Genomic DNA, 22,702 nt, shown 5'->3' with positions numbered 1-22,702 from the left:
AAAATGGTGGCATGAAGTTTTTAACATCCATTTGTAAATGCAGAAGATAACATTTTGTCTTGTATCTCCAATGTCTTAATTAACTCCTTCAAGAGTAATGCTGTACCAGGCAACTGTACCATCCTCTCACCAGCTACACAACAGTCCTGACCTGCTATCTACTTCATTAGAGACCCTCGGACTATCTTTCATCGGACAGGGTGGTGAACCTGTAGACTTCTTTGCCCCAGAAGGCTGTTGATGCCGAGTCAGTGGATATTTTTAACGCACAGATAGATTTTAAATTAGTACAGGTGTCAGAGGTTATGGGGAGAAGGCAGGAGAATGGGGTTAGGAGGAAGAGATAGATCAGCCATGATTGAATGGTGGAGTAGACTTGATGGGCCGAATGGCCTAATTCTACTCCTACCCCTTATGACTTTTACTTAATTTTATCTTGCACTAAACATTTCTACCCTTTATCCTGTATCTGTACACTGTAGATGGCTTGATTATAATCATGTGTAGTCTTTTCCCTAACTGGATAGCACATAACACAAAGCTTTTCCTTGTACCTCAGTTCACGTGACAATAATAAAGGAAACTAATCTAACATTGAGAACGTGCAAACTCCACACAGGAAGCGTCCGAGGTCAGGATTGAACCCAGGTCTCTGGCGCTGTGAGGCAGCAGCACTACCAGCTATGTCCCCTGTGCCGCCGATATGTTTGAAGCACGGGGTCCAGGTTTAGAGTAGAACCCATGAAATTATTAGTAGCAACAACAGATGATGAAGTAATCACAGGTACACAAAAATGCTGGAGAAACTCAGCGGGTGCAGCAGCATCTATGGTGCGAAGGAGATAGGCAACGTTTCGGGCCGAAACGTTGCCTATCTCCTTCCCTCCATAGATGCTGCTGCACCCGCTGAGTTTCTCCAGCATTTTTGTGTACCTTCGATTTTCCAGCATCTGCAGTTCCTTCTTAAACACGAAATAATCACACCCTATACTTTGCAATTAACCCGTTGTCACCTAACCCACTTGGATCATTGAAGGCTCTATATTTCCTTCATTATCGTTGCATTCTGCACATCTTCCATTCATTTGACATAAGTACCGTCTGTATCTCTCGTTCCCCTCCCCCCCCCCCCCGACTCACAGTCTGAAGAAAAATCTCGACCCGAAACGCCACCTATTCCTTTTCTCCCGAGATGCTGCCTGACCCGCTGAGTTACTCTAGCTTTTTGTGTCCATTTTAAGTAATCATCAGTTCATAAGTGATAGGAGCAGAATTAGGCCATTCGGCCCATTAAGTCTACTCCGCTATTCAATTAGGGCCGATCTATCTCTCCCTTCGAACCACATTCTCCTGCCTTCTCCCCATGACCCCTGACACCCGTACTAATCAAGAATCTATCTATCTCTGCCTTAAAAATATCCATTGGCTTGGTCTCCACAGACTTCTGTGGCAATGCATTCCATAGGTTCACCACCATCAGACTGGATAAATTCCTCCTCATCTCCTTCCCAAATAAATGTCCTTTAATTCTGAGGCTATGACCTTGGTCCTAGACTCTCCACTTGTGGAAACATCCTCTCCACATCCACTCTATCCAAGCCCTTCATTATGCCATAGGTTTCAATGAGGTACCCCCTCATCCTTTTAAAGGGGGGACCTCATTGTGCCGTTAAATGCTCATTATACACTAACCCACTCATTCTTGGGACCATTCTCGTAAACCTCCTCTGGACCCTCTCCACAATCAGCACGTCCATCCTCAGATATGGGGCGCAAATCACAGTATGTGTCCGCCGTACACTGAATTCCACCCATGGACGTGGCTTACCTTAATTTGAACGATGACGGTAGCTAATCCTGGTGGCATGCTTCCTCCTCCATCCACTGCCTCGACAACAAAATTGTAGTTCGCATCTGCGGTGTCCAGAGTTTCATAATCCACTGACTCTAAAATTGACAATTCCCCTGTCCGCGGATTGACAGCAAATAGATTCCTGGCCTCCGCAGTTCTTATCCAATACGTTGTGTTTGGCCCCAAATCAGCATCTGTTGCCTGAGGAAGAATAAAATTAAAACTGGATCATTCCGGCAGCATTACTATTAAGTATCATTGATTAGATTAGATTAGATTAGATTGGATATAATTTATTGCCACACAGCCAGGCTGGTGGAAATTTGGGTTGTCTGCAGCAATACAATAATAAAGAACACACAACCACAATAAAACTGTAACAGAAACATCCACCACAGCATTCATCACTGTGGTGGAAGGCACAAAATTTGGCCAGTCCTCCTCCATTTCCCCCCCGTGGTCAGGACCAGAGTCCAGAGTCAGTCCAGGATCGGCTCTTCCTCACCGGAGGCCGCGGCTTTAAGAAGTAGGCCGCAGGCCGGCGGTCGAGATTTAAAGTCCCTGCCGCAGCCAGAAGCACCGTAGACTGCAGGGCCGGCGGTCGAAGCTCCCCTCCAGGGGTGATGGTAAGTCCATGCCGGACCCGCGGTAGAAGTCGGCCGCGGGCTGGCAGTGATGGCTTCTTCTTCCCCCGGGTCCCCAACGTGAGATCCCGGGCTGTAGACGCCGCACCAGCTGGAGCTCTGCAGACCGCGGCTTCAGGCTGTGACTTCAGGCTGCCGGCTGCCCCGGGTCAGCGAAACGGAGCGCTCCCCTCCAGCGAGGGCTCACCCGCTCCACGCCGAGAGTCCACGCTGCGCCCGCCGCTGAAGCCCCGGGCGTGTCTCCGGGAAAGGCCGCGTCGATCCTTGATGTTAGGCCACGGGGGAGGCGACCTGGAAAAACTCGCCTCTCCGTGGAGGAGGTGACCGAAGCGGTTTCCCCCTCACCCCCCCACACCACCCCCCACATAAAACACACAAAGAAACATTAAATACAGACTTTAAAACATACTAAAAAAATAAAAAAAGGTTGAAAAACTGACGAGCTGCATGACATGGCTGCTGCCAGAGCAGCGCCCCCTACAATTGATGTAGTTTAGCTCAGTTTAGTTTCGAGATACAGCGCGGAAACAGGCCCTTCGGCCCACCGAGTCTGCACCGACCATCGATCCCTGCACACTAACACTATCCTTACACATGCTAGGTACAATTTACCCCTCTACCAAGCCAATTAACCTACAAACCCTGTACGTCTTTGGAGTGTGGGAGGAAGCTGAAGAACCCGGAGAAAACCCACGCGGTCACGGGAAGACCGTACATACTCCGTACAGACGGCACCCGTAGTCGGGATCGAACCCGGATCTCTGGCTCTGTAAGTACTGAAAGGAAGCAACTCTACTGCTGCACCACCGTTCCGCCCTGTTATTTATATTTATGAAGGATTACGGTCCCAAGGCAGATAAGAAACATTGTTCGTTTAAAAATTACAATAAACAGTTAACATAAATGTCACTGAAGGTTAAAATCTATGGAAATGTGTTTAAACTTTGTGGAGAAACAATTGATAACGTGTTTTGGACAATTTTAAACAGATGCCAAACAAACTGGTAATTAAAAATAATTTTCACTTGTTTTTTTTTCCAATTAATGTTTGGAAAGACATAAACTTTGCAGGGGATGGTAGGTTCAGCCATTCTTTACATCTAAGGCACAATCTTCCGCAGTCTTCTAGGTCGGCAGCAGGAGGCATGAAGGCGCCAAAGTCTGCCCACTGTTGTGCATGGACTGTTTCTATGCATGTGATTGTCTTTATGTGCTGACTACGGATGCTGTCTGTAAGGGGTTTGTACGTTCTCCCTGTGACCTGGGTGGGTTTTCTCCGGGTGCTCCAGTTCCCTTCAAGGGCATGCACGTTTGCACGTTGTTTGCCGTAAAGTTAGGTGAGGGCCCCACCTAACCTATTGCCTGACCTTGAGTCTGTAGAAGGGTCCCAACCCAAAATGTCACCTGTCCTTTTTCCCCAGAGATGCTGTCTGTGTTACTCCAGCAGTTTGTGTCTATCTGTTTCCTGACTTGCTGAGTTCCTCCAGCACTTGGCTTAAGATGAGGAGTGGGGGGGGGGGGGCGGGGGGTGGATGGGCCGGGGTGTGACTCGTCCTTGATTGTGTTCTGACCCTGCAGAGGCAGCGTGAGGTGTAAATGGAGTCGTGGGGCGGATGTGATCAGCAGGGAGGCTTGCTGGTCGGTGTGAGGACTGGAGAAAAGCAGCAACGTTATGCACCACTGCTGGACTGTGTGTGAGCAGTAACATCAAAGCACTGTGTGGAACATCTGTTTATCCTGAACTTTGCTGGCACTTGAAGCATAAAATTGCTGGCAGCCCCACTTGGAACTGTCAGCAATTTTCAGGGTAATCCAGCCCAATGATTCAAATCAATGATTGAGTAGGAAGGAACTGCAGATACTGGTCTAAATCGAAGATATACACAAAATGCTGGATTAACTCAGCGGGACAGGCAGCACCTCTGGAGAGAAGGAATGGGTGATGTTTCGGGTGGGGACCCTTCTTCAGACCCTTTAACTGGTCTGACAACAGTGTGAGAATGATAAAGGAAGTAATTGCAGCTGATGGTTTAAACCGGAGATAGGCACAAAAAGCTGGAGTAACATAGCGAGGTAGGCAGCATCTTTGGAGAGAAGGAAAGGGTGACGTTTCGGGTCGAGATCTTTCTTCAGGCTTCAGATTTGAAATTGTTTCTGAGATTTATCCAAAGGATTGAATCCACTGCATTTTTAATAAAAACCTTCAATAAAAAATATGGAAATAAAAAAGGTGACACCATTCTAACTTATTGCGATATGTTATTGGCAAGAAACCAGATTTGAGTATGGTCAGTAAATACAGTTGTTTAGATTAGTTTAGAGACACAGAGTGGAACCAGGCCCTTCGGCCCACCGAGTCCGCACCGACCAGCGATCCCCGCACATTAACTCTACCCTACACACACTGGGAACAATTTACACACACCTAGCCAATTTTACTTCGGAGCCAGGACGCATGCGTGTCATATCGCTTTCACGCTTGCGAAACGACAGGCGGGGTGGAGCGTTCCCCCGCAGCGGTAAGTTTGAAACCGCGACCTGCAGGTAAGTGATTTACTCTGCGGTAGTTTTTGTCCCCGCGCTGTTTTTACACAGGGGGGGAAGCTGGACAAAATAGTGTCCACAAGTGCTGCGAGTGAAGCTGGCTGGGGAGGACCGCGAAGTTGCGGGAGCCAGCAGCAGCTGAAGGCACAAGCCCCGTAAGGGATCAGCTGTGCCGACTTTTGGTCCCGCGCCGGCCAGAACACCACGGCCGGGCGGGAGACTATTCAGAATGGGGCCGTCGACTTTTGACAAGTCGAAAACGGCAGGAGGCGGGGTGGAACGACGTTCCCCCGTAGCGAGAATTTAAACCCAGGACCTGCAGGTAAGAGCTGCGGTCTTTTTGTGTTTTCCCATGCTGATTACAGGTGGAGAAACCAACGGGCTGCGACAAAGCTGGTGTGCTAGCAGCGGCCAGCGGCACTTGAATCACCTATAATGGGATCAGCTGTGCCCGATGTCGCCTCCGCACCGGAGGGCTGCGACAAAGCTGGTGAGGGAGGACCGCGGAGCAGCGGGCAGCCAGCAGCAGCCAGCGGCACTAGGATCACCGATAGTGGGATCAGCTGTGCCCGATGTCGCCTCCGCACCGGCCAGATCCACGCGGCCGGGCGGTAAGGCTAGACACAAAACAAACAAGGTCGTGGACTCAGAGGAGTCCGACTTTGAACAACCGCGGGCGGCCAGCAACCGAGAGCGCTGGAGCCGGATGGAGCGGTGTGTGGAGCATTTGCTCCAACGTGACAGACTCCGGGAGATGGAGTTGGGCCACTGTGGGCCCTATGATAAACCCACAGCAGTACCTCTTGAAGGGCTGTACAGTGCTTCTACCTCATCAGAGGGGAGCACTGCGGATCAGTTCTGGGCTGACCTGGAAGAGGGGTCCGCAGAAGGAAAGACAAGTGTGCAAGGGGTGCAGGGACTGTGCAAACCTGGGACCACAAAACCACCAATACTATTGTTCGGAGGCAACCTATCGAAGCAAGTCAAGGAGCTCGTTGAGGAAGCAAAAACCCTGGGACTAATAAAAGGGACTCCAACAAAAACCCACTACAGCCAAAGACAACACCCCTACGCACCCACCAGCAGAACTGGTGAAGGCTCGAAGGCCCGGTACTCAAAACTTGAGTCTTTTTAGGCCATGGCCCAGGCCGGCCTCCTTGGAAGATGCGGGGACCTCCAAACCGAAAATCCAGACCAGCGCACAACAGCAGCGAAGAACCTACAAAAAAGAAGTAAACCTGCCACTGGTAACTATGGAGGTAGGTGGGTCTGGTTCCCTACAAAATACAGGGAGCATGGAGGTTGGGGGGAGATTACACTCTTTTCTTAATGCATGGAGCATGTTAACAACCGATACTTACATCTTAAGCAGTATCCAGGGATATACAATAGAGTTTATACACAAGTACAGCCCTCCAATTCAACATATACCGAACCGAATGTTCGTGCTTTCTGATAAAGAAAAATCAAAAGCGCAAGCTGAACTGGAGCGACTTTACGTAAAAGGTGTAATTGAGAAAACTCAACACGAACCATTAGAATTCGTGTCCAATATATTTACCAAAAACAAAAAAGATGGTGGTTGTCACATCATCATAGATCTGACAAAATTGAATACATTTGTACAATATATTCACTTCAAAATGGAAACCTTTGTTACTGTTAAACAATTAATTTCCAAAGGTTACTTCATGGCCAGCATCGATTTAAAAGATGCTTACTATTCAGTGCCTATACGAGGTGACCACAGATGTTACTTAAAATTCAACTGGATGGGACAACACTGGCAGTATAAAGCACTGCCAAATGGGTTATCATCAGCCCCTAGGCTGTTCACAAAAATTTTGAAACCAGCCCTAGCATTTCTACGGAAACGTACACACATGGTCATGGCATATTTAGATGACATACTCATTGTGGGCAAAACTTTGGAATTGGCCAAAAAAACTGTAACAGCCACAAAACAGTTATTTGAAAAACTGAGATTTATTATCCATCCAGTTAAATGTAAACTAACGCCTTCCACTACTATGGACTATTTGGGGTTCACCATTGACTCAGTTCACATGTCGGTGACTCTGCCTAAGGGAAAGGCTAGTGATTTAATAGAGGCTTGCAATAACCTCATTGACATCAGCAAACCATCCATCAGATTGGTAGCAAAAGTAATTGGCAAAATGGTGGCTGCCTTTTCAGCCACACAATTTGGACCTCTACATTACCAAAACTTACAGAGAGCAAAAATACAAGCACTCAAAATTAATGCAGGTCACTTTGACAGACCTATGAAACTACCAATCAAAGCTAAAATTGAACTAAAATGATGGATAGATCTGGCTTTGTTCCAATCCAATCATTGTCAGTAACCCTTCCATGGTACTACAAACTGATGCCAGTGCACTTTGGTGGGGAGCCACCAATACCATCATCAGCTGTGGAGGTAGATGGACTGCTCAGGAGGCATCATTATTACTCACACTGGGCATAAACTACCTGGAAATGTTGGGTGCATTCCATGGCCTAAAGTCATATTGTACTGGGTCATATCACCAGCATGTTAGACTACAGATAAACAATACCACCGTGGTAGCATACATTAACCACATGGGTGGAAACAAATCGACATCATGTGACAATCTGGCTAATACAATTTGGCAATGGTGTATCCAGAGAGATATTTGGATATCAGCCACTTACCTACCAGGAAGACTAAATTTAGTGGCAGACACCAGGTCACGCAAATTTAATGAAAACACCGAATGGATGTTGAATAAAAAAGTATTTGCTGATATTACAGCAAAATATGGAACACCAGATATCGATCTATTCGCATCCAGACTTAACCACCAGTTATCAAATTATGTTTCATGGGAACCAGACCCTGGGACAGCGGCGACAGATGCATTTTCGCTGCATTGGGGGGAAATTGTTTATTTACGCATTCCCTCCTTTCTGCCTCATCAGTCGGGTATTAAGGAAAATACAACAAAACTCTGCGTCTGATATTTTGGTAGTACCCGATTGGCCTACTCAACCATGGTTCCCAGTGGTATTAAACATGGTATTAGAACCATGTATCACCATCCCACATAGACCAGATTTATTGCTACATCCCGTAACAAGGGATAGCCACCCATGCCATAAACATTTGAACTTATTAATTTGTAGAGTTTAAAAACACCTCTACTACAACTGGGACTGACGGACCGAACAGTGAACATGATCTCGGCGGCCCAAAGACAGTCAACCAAAAAACAGTATCTGGTCTATATCAGGAAGTGGGAGATGTACTGCCATAAAAACAACATCACCTACAGAGACATGAACATCCCGTCTGTTCTGGAATATCTGGCAGGCCTCCACTATGATGAGGGGCTCAGTTACAGTGCCATCAACTGCGCCAGAAGTGCCCTATCGACTTACCTATGGCAGGGGACAGAGCGTTACTCTGTTGGGACTCACCCACTGGTAACAAAACTTATGAGGTGAATTTTTAATACTAATCCCCCAAGAACCAGGTACTCCCAAATATGGGATGTAAGTATTGTCCTGAAGATGCTCAGGAATTGGTCTCCAACAACAGCTCTGTCCCTACACAGACTGACATTAAAAACAGTCATGCTAATGGCATTGGTCACGGCACAGAGGGTACAGTCACTGCATAAACTAAGACTGGACAACATGACTTCCTCAACAGAAAATATTACGTTTCATATCTATGAGTTAGTAAAGCAGAACAGACAGGGATCAGCAGGCCTCAATATACAATTTAGGTCATACCCAACAGATGACCGTCTCTGTATAGTAAGACATCTGTCGTTATACATGGAGACAACGAAAATCCTAAGAGGCAATGAGAAGGCACTTTTGGTCAGCCACAAGCAACCACACAAAAGAGTGACGGTCCAGACCATCTCAAGATGGTTGAAACAGGTGCTAACACAGGCTGGGGTGGATACTAATATTTTAAATCTCATTCCACCAGGGCTGCAGCTACATCGGCAGCGATACAGTTGGATGTACCTATGGACCAAATCCTCAAGGCAGCAGGATGGTCTGGGGAAAAAACATTCCAATTATTTTACAACAAACCAGTAATGAAACCTGGAACGTTTGCAGAAACAATTTTAAGTTCTGTAAATTAATTTAAACCCATAAAAAGGGGTTATAATTTTGTGTTAACAAATTTTATGATTTCAATGTCGAATTCATGTCCAAATTATGTTAACACAATTCCTCCTACAGTCATCAAGGCAGACGTGATGCATGGACTCGTTTCCACGGCATGAAATCACAGAGCTTTAAAATCTTCACGTAGTTACTCACGTGACTCCGAAGTAAAATAGTAAGATTAAACGAGAACTTACCAGTTTGAAGTTTGATCTGTATTTTATGAGGAGTTACGATGAGGGATTACGTGCCCTCCGCTCCCACCCTTGATCATATACTTAACTGGTATCTCTTCTCTAATCTTACTATGTTTAGTCATTACAGTTATCTGTGATTTCACACCGCTGCTTTGAAGAATGACACGCATGCGTCCTGGCAGGGTTCTTCACGTATTCCCTCATCGTAACTCCTCATAAAATACAGATCAAACTTCAAACGGGTAAGTTCTCGTTTAATCTTACTATTAACCTACAAACCTCTATGTCTTCTGTGTGCGGGAGGAAACCAAAGATCTCGGGGAAAACCCACGTGGTCACGGGGAGAACGTACAAACTCCGTAAACACAGCACCCGTAGTCGGGATTGAACCGGGTCCCCGGTGCTGAAAGCGCTGTAAAGGGCCTGTCCCACGAGCATGCGACTGCATGCGGCGAGCGCGACCAAACCGGAAGCGGGGGCCGCGCGGAAGTCGAGTGATCCCGTACAAGTTGACGTGAAGTTCGAGCGAAGTCCGCGGGAAGTTCGCGCTAGGCATACACCGTCACGACGCTGCGTACGGCGTCGAGACGGTGTGTGCGCCGTTGAGATGGTGCGTACGCCCGTCGAGGCGGTGCATACGGCCTCAATGCGGCTGCGGACCGGCAGGCCGTTGCCGCGTGGAATTTTTGAACAGTGTCAGTTTTTCGGAGCCAGCTCCGCACAACTCCATACGGCTCCGGCTATCGAAGTGGGACCGGGCCCGCGAGGCCGTACGGCTCAAGCGACCACGTTAGGTTGCGCTTGCCGCATGCAGTCGCATGCTCGTGGGACAGGCCCTTTAGGCAGCAACTCTACCGCTCCACCAATTATTGAAGTATATCAAAAATTATCAAATTGAAACGCATCAAATGGAGTTCAAACAGGCGCTTTCAAGGAAACGAGAATTTAATGTTGAGATTTGCTTTGATCCAAGAATGATTGCAGTGCAGTATTTTTGCTTGGTTGTTAAAAAAGGTATCAATAGCTATGAAGCCGCCTAATAATTGGACTATAAATTCCGCGTCAATACTAATGTTTATTAAAAAGGGCCATTTCATTCATCTACAGACATTATTATCCCGTCATATTATATTTTAATCTCGGAATAATGGTAAAAGTGATTAAGCAGAAGTTATGAGGCAAAGGACTGTATTTGACATTTAATTTCACCAAGCTTGATGAACAATCCGATCATTAAAACAGAAAAACACATTTTAAAAATGTGGCCATTTTTGCTCGTTTCCTATTCCTTTCTTATCCTGGACGTCAGAATTACAAGATGTTTAATAAAACCTGACGTTAGATACACTTTGTGTAGGGTGGAACTGCAGATGCTGGTTTAAACCGAAGATAGGCACAACATGCTGGAGTAACTCAGAGGGTCAGACAACATCTCTGGTGAGATGGAATAGGTGACATTTTGGGTTGAGACCCTGCTTATGTCTATCACACAAGGAAGATCTCACAGCACAAAAACACACTGCTGATGGAAGGGCTTATTGTGCTGTTTTGATAATGGATTACAGAAAAAAAAATCCAAAATGTTTGCTGGGTAACACAAGATCAGCGGGCATCTATGGGGACCGAAAGGGCGGCAGAGTGGCGCAGCTGATGGAGCTACTGCATCACCACGCCAGAGACCCGTGTTCGATCCTGAATACGGGTGCTGTCTGTATGGAGTTTGTACGTTCTCCCTGTGACCACGTGGGTTTTCTCCGGGTGCTCCGGTTTCCTCCCACACTCCAAAGATTGTAAATTGTAAATTGTCCCTATAATAATAATAATAATAATAATGGATGGGATTTATATAGCGCCTTTCTAATACTCAAGGCGCTTTACATCGCATTATTCATTCACTCCTCAGTCACACTCGGTGGTGGTAAGCTACTTCTGTAGCCACAGCTGCCCTGGGGCAGACTGACGGAAGCGTGGCTGCCAATCTGCGCCTACGGCCCCTCCGACCACCACCAATCGTTCACACACATTCACACACATTCACACACAGGCAAAGGTGGGTGAAGTGTCTTGCCCAAGGACACAACTACAGTATGCACTCCAAGTCGGGATTCGAACCGGCCACCTTCCAGTCGCCAGCCGAACACTTAGCCCATTATGCCATCTGTCGTCCCTAGTGTGTAGGATAATGCTGGTTTATAGGGAGTGCTGGTCGGCGTGGACTTGGTGGGCCGAAGGGCCTGTTGCCGCCCTGTTTCTGATAACTCAATTAATGTTAGGTACGTCGGTGCAATATCACTCCCGGGATAAATAAAAATTCTATCGTATCGTATTGCATCATGCAGAACATGCAACTACATGGAAAAGCTTTGGAGGCACCATAATAGCAAATTAGATACAATGTCAACATTCCCTTTTTAAAATGTTATGGAAAATTAAATACGGATTCTTATGTACGGCTGGTTAAAATAGGAGCTGAAATATGATTTAAAAAACTTAGAATATGGCCATTCCATGATAGAATTGGAAAATCTGGCATTCAAAATATTAGGTTATTATTTTATGCCCAAGAAGGGTTTTTATTTTTTTGGTGTTCGAGGTACAGAATGGAAACAGCGTCTTCAGCCCACCAAGTGCATGCCGACCATCGATCACCCATACACTGCTTCTATGTTCTCCCATTTTTGCATCCTGCACACTAGGAGCAATTTACAGAAGCCAATTAACTTACAAACCTGCACGTCTTTGGAGTGCGGGAGGAAACTGGAGAACCCGGGGAAAACCCACGCCATCACAGAGAGATTGTAGAACTCCGTACAGACAGTGCCCGTAGTCAGGATCGAAGGCAGTCTCTGGTGCTGTGAGGCAGCAACTCTACCGCTGCACCACTGTTCAGCCCGAAGGGTGTTCAACCATACCGTACAGAGTTGACGTGGAAAAGCTTTTCCCACTGAGAGTAGGGAAGATTCAAACAAGGGGACATGACTTGAGAATTAAGGGACTGAAGTTTAGGGGTAACATGAGGGGGAACTTCTTTACTCAGAGAGTGGTAGCTGTGTGGAATGAGCTTCCAGTGAAGGTGGTGGAGGCAGGTTCGTTTGTATCATTTAAAAATAAATTGGATAGTTATATGGATGGGAAAGGAATGGAGGGTTATGGTCTGAGCGCAGGTATATGGGACTAGGGGAGATTATGTGTTCGGCACGGACTAGAGGGGTCGAGATGGCCTGTTTCCGTGCTGTAATTGTTATATGGTTATATGGTTATATGGTTAATACAATACAATTACAATTATAATTCAATTTATTGTCATAACCATAACGAACACTGTTTACAGGTACAGAGGCACCTCAAGGCTTGACTTGTTTACTTTTTGTTCGAATGAATGTGGTTCCAACTTTACATTGAGTTTCAATCAGGAGTTCAACATTGAGTTAGGATATCCCTAGCATACGTCCAGATCCTTGTAATGTGTAGGGAGGAACTGCAGATGCTGGTTTACACCGAAGATAGACACAAAATGCCAGGAGTAACTCAACGGGACAGGCAGCATCTCTGGTTTGAAGGAATGGGTGACGTTTCAGGTCAATCTGAAGAAGTGACTCGACTGGAGGAACAGCATCTCATATTTCGCTTGGGCAGTTTACAGCCCAGTGGTATGAATATTGATTTCTCTCACTTCAGGCAGCTCCGGCATTCCCTCTCTCTCTATCCCTCCCCCACCCAAGTCGCATCAGCTTCTCGTTTTCACCCAACAAACAACTAATCCTTTATCATCATTACTTTTTTGCATATCTTTCATTCATTGTTCTTTATCTCTCCACATCATTGTCTATGTCTCTCGTTTCCCTTTTCCTTGATGAGCCTGAAGAAGGGTCGCGACCTGAAACGTCACCCATTCCTTCTCTCCAGAGATGCTGCATGTCCCGCCCCGTCCTGGGTGCGGAGTTGGATTCATGGGAGGCGGTATTGGAGGGGGGGATGCTCCTCAAACTGCGGAGCATCCTGGACAATACAGCTCACTCCCTCCATGACTCACTTGTCAACCTGAGGAGCACCTTCAGCAACAGACTAGAACTAGGGGACATAGTTGCAGAATAAGGGGGGGCTCTTTTAAAACTGAGATGAGGAAGAACTTCTTCACCCAGAGGGTGGTTAATTTATGGAATTCACTGCCCCAGGGAGCAGTGGAAGCAGAAACTTTAAATATATTTAAGACTAAAATAGATGGTTTTTTAGCTGCCAAGGGGATAAGGGGCTACGGGGAGAGGGCAGGGATATGGACCTAGGTATGGTTAGTATAGTAAGACCTGAGTGATCTCCTGGACAAGTGTCGATCGCCTGGATTGGGGTCGGAGAGGAATTTCCCGGATTTTTTTCCCAAATTGGACCTGGGTTTTTATCCGGTTTTTTGCCTCCCCCAGGAGATCACGAGGTTCTTGGGGTGGAGAGGGGTGATAGCGGTATAAAGGGGAGGGTAGTGTCTTGTGTTCTGTGTCTTGTGTCTACTGTTTGTGGGTAAGTGTGTCTGTTTAGTGTTCAGCCATGAGCGAATGGCGGTGCGGGCTCGACGGACCTGGTGGTCTACTCTCGCACCTACTTTCTATGTTTCTATGTTTCTATGTAACAGACTGGTTCCACCAAGATGCAGCACAGAACACCACAGAAGATCCTTCCATGTATTTTAGTGTTGTTGGCAGATCAATTTCCCTCGTGGGATAAATAAAGTTCTATCGTATCGTATCTGAGTTACTCCAGCTTTTTGTGTCTATCTTCGGTTTAAAAAAGCATCCGCAGTTCCTTCCTACAGTATATTTCTATTGGATGTGTTTACTTTTACAAGCTGATGATCAATTTTGAAGTCCCCGTGTGCAATTGAGTAAAGAAAGACTGGTATCTGTGATTCCTCCTGTTATCTTTCACTCAGTGTTCTTTATCTCTCTACATATAATTATCTATATCTCTCGTTTCTCTTATCCTTACTAGTTTGAAGAAGGGTCTCGACCCAAAACGTCCCCCATTCCTTCTCTCCAGAGATGCTGCTAAGTTACTCCAGCATTTTGTGTCTCTCAGGTGCTGTCTGTATGGAGTGTTTTTATGTCTATATATCTTCGGTCTAAACCATCATCTGCAGTTCCTTCCTACACAGTTCTCTGTTGGAACAGTGCACACCAGGGAGCCCCTTGGTACAAGTGTGCTGGAAACACACAGTATTTAGGCTATGATTGCTTCCTCGATGTCTATATGTACAAGCAGTCCCCGTTGGGTAAGTTCCTGCGAATCGTCCAAAGTCAATTTCTCCCTAAGTCAGAAACATGCCGATCTATCCATTTTGTTTCACTCTGCACACACTCCAAGAGTCAAGAGTCAAGAGTGTTTTATTGTCATGTGTCCCAGATAGAACAATGAAATTCTTACTTGCAGCAGCACAACAGAATATGTAAACTTAGTACATTGTAAATATAATAAACGAGAGAAAAAAGTTCAGTGTGTGTATATATACACACACTCACAAATACACACACACATATATATATATATATAGTATATATATATACATGCACACATACGTACAGACAAAAAACAAACAATAATAGTGCACTAATAATAATAATAATAATAGTCTATGTAGTTCAGCGCTTCTTTGAGGTTGTAGTGTTTAACAGCCGAATGGCTGTGGGGAAGAAGCTGTTCCTGAACCTGGACGTTACAGTTTTCAGGCTCCTGTACCTTCTTCCCGGCTGCAGTGGTGAAATGAGTGTGTGGCCAGGGTGGTGTGGGTCTCTGATGATGCTGGCTGCCTTTTTGAGGCAGCGACTCCGATAAATCCATTCGATGGTGGGGAGGTCAGAGCTGGTGATGGACACTTGGTATAATTCTTTCATTCCAACGTTATTCCCTTTATCATGTGTATGTACATTGTGGATGGCTCTTTTGTAATCATGTAATCATTTCTGCTGACTGGATATAGCATGCAACAAAAGCTTTTCACTGTACCTCGGTACATGTGACAATAACCTAAACTGAACTCGTAATTAAACTAATGATACTGTATGATTTCATTCACAAATTGCATGAAACATTTTATTATTATTCAATCTGAATAATTATTCAGTCAGGGCTCGAACTCCAAATGCTGTCTCTCCATTCCCTTCACAGATGCTGTCTGACCTGCTGAATCCCTCCAGCATTTAAATGAACACAAAGTGCTGGAGTCACTCAGCGGGTCAGACAGCATCTCTGGAGAACATGGATAAGCGACATTTCAGGTCGGGACCCTTCTTCAAACTGCATTTTTGTGTTTTGCTCAAGGTTCCAGCACCTACAGTTTCTTGTGTCTTTATCTTTATTATTATTATTATTATTATTATTATTATTATTATTATTATTATTACTACAGTCTATTGTATACAGTGGCATAGTAGCGCAGTGATAGAGTTGCTGCCTTACAGCGCCAGAGATCCGGGTTCGATCCTGACTACGTGGTGTTTGTCTGTACGAAGTTTGTACGTTTTTTTTGTTTTTTTTTTTTAATTTATTGTCATTTGAGCCCCAGTGAGACTCAAACGAAATTTTGTTTCCACAGCCATACAAACAAAAACAATGTCCTACAGACATACACACAATTAAGTTCACACAAACATCCATCACAGTGAACCCACTGTGATGGAAGGCAAAAGTCTTTTCTCTCCCCTGCTCTCCATGTCTCTCCCGATGTCCAAGGTCCAGGCGGGCGATGATAAGTCCCACGGCCATTTTAGGCCGTGCCGGGCGATTTACGGCCCCGCTCCCGGTCTAGAAGTCTCGAAGTTGGAGCCCCCGGCGGGCGCTGGAATGTCCCACGGCCACGAAGCCGTGCCGGGTGATGTACTTCCCCGCTCCGGGTCGTTCCAAACCCCGCGACACGGGCTGGAGAAGTCGCGTTGCGGGAGCTCCGGGAAGCGGTCTCTCTCTCCCCCCGGACCCGCGAGCTCCCGATGTCCCAGTCCACCGGACCTGCGGCTGCGGCGCTGGAGCCTCCGAGCCCTAGGAGTCGAGTCGCAGCAGCGAGTCACCGCCGCTCCCCACGTTCCGAGGCCGGCCAGCCCCATGATGGTGAGTAGTCCGCAGCGCAGTCTTCCGAGCCCCCGGGTCGTTCAGGTTGGAGGCCGCTCCACGGTGCTAGGCCCCAACGACAACGGAGACCCGACAGGGAAAAGGTCGGGTCTCCCGGACAGGGAAGAGATTTTAAACGGTTTCCCCCTCCCCCCCCCCCCGCCCCCCACATATACACATTTAAAAACCAGTATTTAAAAAACACCAAACACTACATATAACTAGACAAAAAATAAAAAAAAGACAGACAGGCTGTAGGAGCCACTGCAACGAGTCGCGCCGCCACCACCGTGACCTGCGTGGGTTTTGTCCAGCTGCTCCGGTTTCCTCCCGCACTCCAAAGACGTGCAGGTTTGTCGATTAATTGGCTTCTGTAAATTATCCCCGGCGTGTGGGATAGAACTAGTGTACGGGATGATCGCTGGTCGGCGCGGACTCGGTGAGCTGAAGGGCCTGTTTCCTCGCTGTATCTCTCAACCAAACTAAACAATCTTCAAAATGCTTTAAATATATAGTCGGGTTGCAGTCCAAATGTCAGGCCATGCATACCCCAGGAAACCCCCCCCCATATATGGGTAAAGTTTGGATGGGGGGGTCGAGCCATGTGGCAGAGTAAGATCTGCAAATAGTTAATCCAACCGGCGCGGCCTGAGGACTACGAGTGCCCCGGTCTCCGGTCTCCGGGGAGGAGGCAGCCGCTCCAGACTTTCCAAGCCGCTGATGAATTGTTTCACCCGACGCCGGAGTTCCATCTTCACGGCAAGAGGGCCCTGAAAATCATCGGATTGGCTGCAAGGCCACAAATGGGCACCGACCTCGGGTGTTCCAGAGGAAGAGGACTTAACTTTCTGGTGCCTTTCCCCACCGTGGAAATTTTTGATTCTGCTGTGGGGGGGACGTTTGTGTTGAACTCTATAATGTGTTGTGTCTATTTTCTTTATTTTTTTTAACCTTTTTCTATGGTATGGAAACTTATTATCTATTTTATGTAAAGCACTTTGTTGTCAATGCGAGTTGACTTAAAACATGCTATATAAATAAAACTTACTTACTTACTTACTTACTTACTTACTTACTTACTTACTTAATCAGCAGATAACAAGGACTGAGTCAACAGTGGCAATTGCATTTGCTTTTAAATAATTTGATCCTTAATTGAAATAGCAGGCAGAATTCTTCCATACAAATTCAGAACATGTTCTTCGTTGGTCAACTGACTTGTGGGAAGGCAGATGATCGCGAGCAGATAATTAAACTATTGCCTCTTCATAGTCTCGTTAAAGTAAATCAAGCACCATAATAGCAATATATTTTTAAGCTTATTAGTTGTCACCCATAAAGCTTTGTTTTCATCAATAATTTAATTAGGTTGAAGCCACATACTGAGATATTTTAAATTCTGCTGAAATAGCTTGTGCGTTCCCCTAAAATCCCATGATATAGCGCATTAATAAAACGCTTTTGAGAATTATAAAATGTCATTCTATACGATGCATCCAATTACCAAGTGGAACAAACCATGTGTTTCAAGGTTCCGCAGTGCAGACTTTTTACTGCTGAGAGTAATGAGATGTACAGGGGTTTGGCACTTGCAATCTATCCCTCTTTGCCTTCCACAACTTGTGTGCTTCCTCTGGGGTTGTGACTAACGCATCTTCCTCCAACGCCTCTCCACCATCGAGAGCGGAGTTAAATCTCAGATTCCATGACCAACATCTATCTCATGCTCCTCAAAGGTACAGACTTGGTCCCCAAATGAGCACTTTTTGCCTCACTGCGGCACTTATGTGCAGCGGTAGAGAGCTACTGTCTCGCTGCGCCAGGGACCCCGGGCTTGATCCTGACCTCGGGTGCTGTCTGTGTGGAGTATGCATGTTCTCCCTGTGACTGCGTGGGATAGATACAAAAACCTGAAGTGACTCAGTGGGCCAGACAACATCTCAGGAGGTGGCCCACAGCCAACAATGGATTCATATTTCCTTGAATATCGTTGCATTCTGCGTATTCATTCATTTGTCACAAGTGCCGTCCATATCTCTCATTCCCCTTGCCCCTGACTCAATAGACAATAGGTGCAGGAGTAGGCCATTCGGCCCTTCGAGCCAGCACCGCCATTCAATGTGATCATGGCTGATCATCCTCAATCAGTACCCTGTTCCTGCCTTCTCCCCATATCCCCTGACTCCACTATCTTTAAGAGCCCTTTCTAGCTCTCTCTTGAAAGTATCCAGAGAACTGGCCTCCACCGCCCTCTGAGGCAGAGAATTCCACACTCACAACTCTCTGTGTGAAAAAGTGTTTCCTCATCTCCGTTCTAAATGGCTTACCCCTTATTCTTAAACTGTGGCCCCTGGTTCTGGACTCCCCCAACATTGGGAAGATGTTTCCTGCCTCTAGCATGTCCAAACCCTTAATAATCTTATATGTTTCAATAAGATTCCCTCTCATCCTTCTAAACTCCAGAGTATAGAAGCCCAGCCGCTCCATTCTCTCAGCATATGACAGTCCCGCCATCCTGGGAATTAACCTTGTAAACCTATGCTGCACTCCCTCAATAGCAAGAATGTCCTTCCTCAAATTAGGGGACCAAAACTGCACACAATACTCCAGGTGTGGTCTCACTAGGGCCCTATACAACTTTGCTCCTATACTCAACTCCTCTTGTTATGAAGGCCAACATGTCATTCGCTTTCTTCACTGCCTGCTGTACCTGCATGCTTAACTTTCATTGACTGATGAACAAGGACCCCCCAGATCCAGTTGTACTTCTCCATTTCCCAACTTGACACCATTTAAATAATAATCTGCTTTCCTATTTTTGCTACCAAAGTGGAAAACCTCACATTTATCCACATTAAACTGCATCTGCCATGCATTTGCCCACTCACCCAACTTGTCCAAGTCACCCTGCATTCTCATAGCAGTCTATGAGACTCGTAGTCTGAAGAAGGGTCTCGACCCGAAACGTCACCTATTCTTTTTCTGCAGAGATGCTATCTGACCCGCTGAGTTACTCCAGCTTTTGGTGTCTATCTTTTGTTTAAACCAGCATGTGCAGTTCCTTCCAACACGTCTCGTTTCCTCCGGGTGCTCCGGTTTGCTCTCGCATCTCAAAGACGTGCAGGTTTGTAGGTTAATTGGCTTCTGTAACATTGACCCTACTGTGTTGGATGTGAAACTAGGATAACATGAATCTAGTGTGCAGGGATGATCGTTGGTCAGCACGGACACGGCGGGCCGAAGGGCCTGCTTCCACACTGTATCTCTAAACTAAAACTTAACTAATCTGAACTGGATGCGTAAGGAAGGAACTGCAGATGCTGGTTTAAACCGAAGATAGACACAAAAAGCTGGAGTAACTCAGCGGGACAGGCAGCATCTCTGGGGAAAAGGAATGGGTGATGTTTTTCGGGTCGGATCTGAAGAAGGGTCTCGACCCGAAACGTCACCCATTCCTTCTCTCCAGAGATCCCGCCTGTCCCACTGAGTTACTCCAGCTTTTTGCGTCTATAATCCAAACTGAATCCATGCTAAACGTGATGTCTATTTAGGCTAATCCCACTTGCTTTGAGTTGTGACCATGCTTTTCTCCACTTTTCCTCTTCAAGAGTCAAGAGTGTTTTATTGTCCTATGTCCCTGATATGTCACAACGAAATTCTAACTTGTAGCAGTGCAACAGAATATGTAAACATAGTACACTGTAAACAATATAATAAACAAGAAAAAAATGCATTTTACACATTGTATGATATTTAAAGTGTTATTACAACTTTCAACTGTCTCCCTACATACTCTTAGACTCCTCATCTCCTGCTGTCACAGAATCCTCTATGATATTCATGCTCCTTCATACCTTCAGAAAGAAAGGCTATAACCATATAACCATAAAACCATATACCAATTACAACACGGAAACAGGCCATCTCGGCCCTTCATGTCCGTGCCGTGCCGTCTTTCTTACAGTTTGGCTTTCATCCCAACCAATTGTTCAAGCGCTTTTGATTGCAACATGTGCCTTAATTTAGTTCTACAAAGAAACTGACAAGTTACTAAAGAACCTGTTAGATTTCCCTTCAAACTCTCTGTTCTCTTGTCCTTCCATTATGGAGACTCCTTGAAGCCTGCCAATGGCCAAACGTTTTGTCTTCAGCTCTAATATGCTGTCAGACAATGGATTTTGGTTGAAATACGACACAGAGAGTTGGAGTAACTCAGAGGGTCAGGCCACATCACTGGGGAACATGCATTGGTGATGTTTCAGGCCGGGTCCTTTTTTGCTAACTAGCATATGCAGTTTCTTGAAATCCTTCTTTGCTCGAAATACCTTAGCGATAGGAGCATAATTAGGCCATTCAGCCCAACAAGTCTACTCCGCCATTCAATCATGGCTGATCGATTTCTCCCTCGTAACTCGATTCTCCTGCCTTCTCCCATAACCCATGACACCCATACCAATCAAAATTCTATCTATCTCTGCTTTAAAAATATCCATTGCTGGCCTCCACTGCCTTCTGTGGCAATGAATTACACAGATTCACCACCCTCTGACTAAATACATTTCTCCTCATCCCTTTCCTAAAATAATGTCCTTTAATTCTGAGGCTATAACATCTAGTCCTAGACTCTCCCACTGGTGGAAACATCCTCTCCTCATCCTCATCCAAGCCTTTCACTATTCGGTATGTTTCAATGAGGTCCCCCGCATCGTTGTAAACTCCAGCGGGTACAGACCCAGTGCCGACAAACGCTCATCATCGTGTTAACTCAATCATTCCTGGGATCATTCGTGTAAACGTCCTCTGGACACTCTCCAGAGCTAGCACATCCTTTCTCAGATATGGAGCCCAAAATCTCCCACAAGTGGAATAGACAATAAACAATAGACAATAGGTGCAGAAGTAGGCCATTTGGCCCTTCGAGTCAGCACCGAATGGCTGATCATCCCCAATCAGTACACCATTCCTGCCTTCTCCCCATATCCCCTAACTCCGCTATCTTTAAGAGCCCGATCTAGCTCTCTCTTGAAAATATCCAGAGAACCGGCCTCCACTGCCCTCTGAGGATGAAACATCCTCTCCATATCGCTATCCTTTTGCAAACGGAAGCTCATGGTGATGTTGTTGCATTATAAAGTTATCAGTCAATCTCACAATGAATCCCTCCAAGGGACAGAATAGTGTTGTTTTAATTCTATCGATCAGAAAGGCCACAAGGGTTTGTAACATTCAATCAACGACAATCAATACACTTCAAAAGCCATGGCGAGACAGACCTTTTATGAAAACTGGTTGCAACTCTGAAGCATATTATGGTACGGGTGAAGATATAACATCTTCAAGATTTTTAGTTTTTTGTTCTGAAGCTTTTTTACTCAATTCAAACAAACATTGTAATTGAAAGGTGCTGGAGTAACGATACGATATAACTTTATTTATCCCAGGAGGAAAATTGATCTGCCGACAGTCATAAAACACATGAAATTAAAATGACGAATGGAAAAATTGGGGATGTGCAAAGATTTGGGGCAGGGCGGGGGTGGGGGGAGGGGGAGGGGGAGTCAGTCTACCCCATGACAGAAGGGGGAGGAGTTGTAAAGTTTGAGAGCCACAGGGAAGAAGGATCTCCTGCATCTTGACTCAGCGGGTCAGGCATCAGAAAAAGGATGGATGACGTTGTTTCGGGTCGGGATCCTTCTTCAGACAAAGTAGAGGGTGAGAAAATCCCACCGGAATCTGCAGTTCTTTGTTTCTGTGAACATTGCAATTATTCTCAACACTCCTGTTTTGGGGACAAAAGAATTGTGTGTTTCTTTCTTCCTCATCAAACGCTACTGCACATTTTGCAGAGGAGATGAAGACAGCTTGTGAAGACTACAATTGTAAATACAATAAGAGTTGGCAGCACGGTGGCACAGTGGTAGAGTTGCTGCCTTACAGCGCCAGAGACCCGAATTCAATATGACTATGGATGCCGTCAGCTCTCTAAAGGACTTACCGTAACTATGCCAGCCGCCTTTTACCTTCCTGTTCATCGCGGGTGTGAATTTCAGACAGCGCTCTCCTGCTTTACCTGGCCCCCGCCTTTGCGATGTGTGTGTGTGTGTGTGTGTGTGTGTGTGTGTGTGTGTGTGTGTGTGTGTGTGTGTGTGTGTGTGTGTGTGTGTGTGTGTGTGTGTGTGCAGACGGTACACTGTGAATGGCTCCAT

General features: G+C 46.0%; 1 protein-coding gene across 1 annotated transcript in view; it reads right to left on the bottom strand.

Annotated features, from left to right (window-relative positions):
- Window positions 1-22,702, bottom strand: part of pcdh15 (protocadherin related 15) — a gene marked incomplete at its 5' end in the record, with an annotated part of 501,491 nt that overhangs the window by 229,190 nt on the left and 249,599 nt on the right. Inside the window, one exon of the mRNA XM_033034471.1 lies at window positions 1,829-2,053. Coding sequence (XP_032890362.1) covers window positions 1,829-2,053 — 225 coding nt within the window. The remainder of the gene's footprint in view (window positions 1-1,828; window positions 2,054-22,702) is intronic.

The sequence above is a fragment of the Amblyraja radiata genome, chromosome 15 (assembly GCF_010909765.2).
Source record: "Amblyraja radiata isolate CabotCenter1 chromosome 15, sAmbRad1.1.pri, whole genome shotgun sequence".
Lineage (NCBI taxonomy): Eukaryota > Metazoa > Chordata > Chondrichthyes > Rajiformes > Rajidae > Amblyraja > Amblyraja radiata.
The sequence above is the reverse complement of the archived record's forward strand: the minus strand, read 5'-3'. Positions and strand labels throughout refer to the sequence as shown.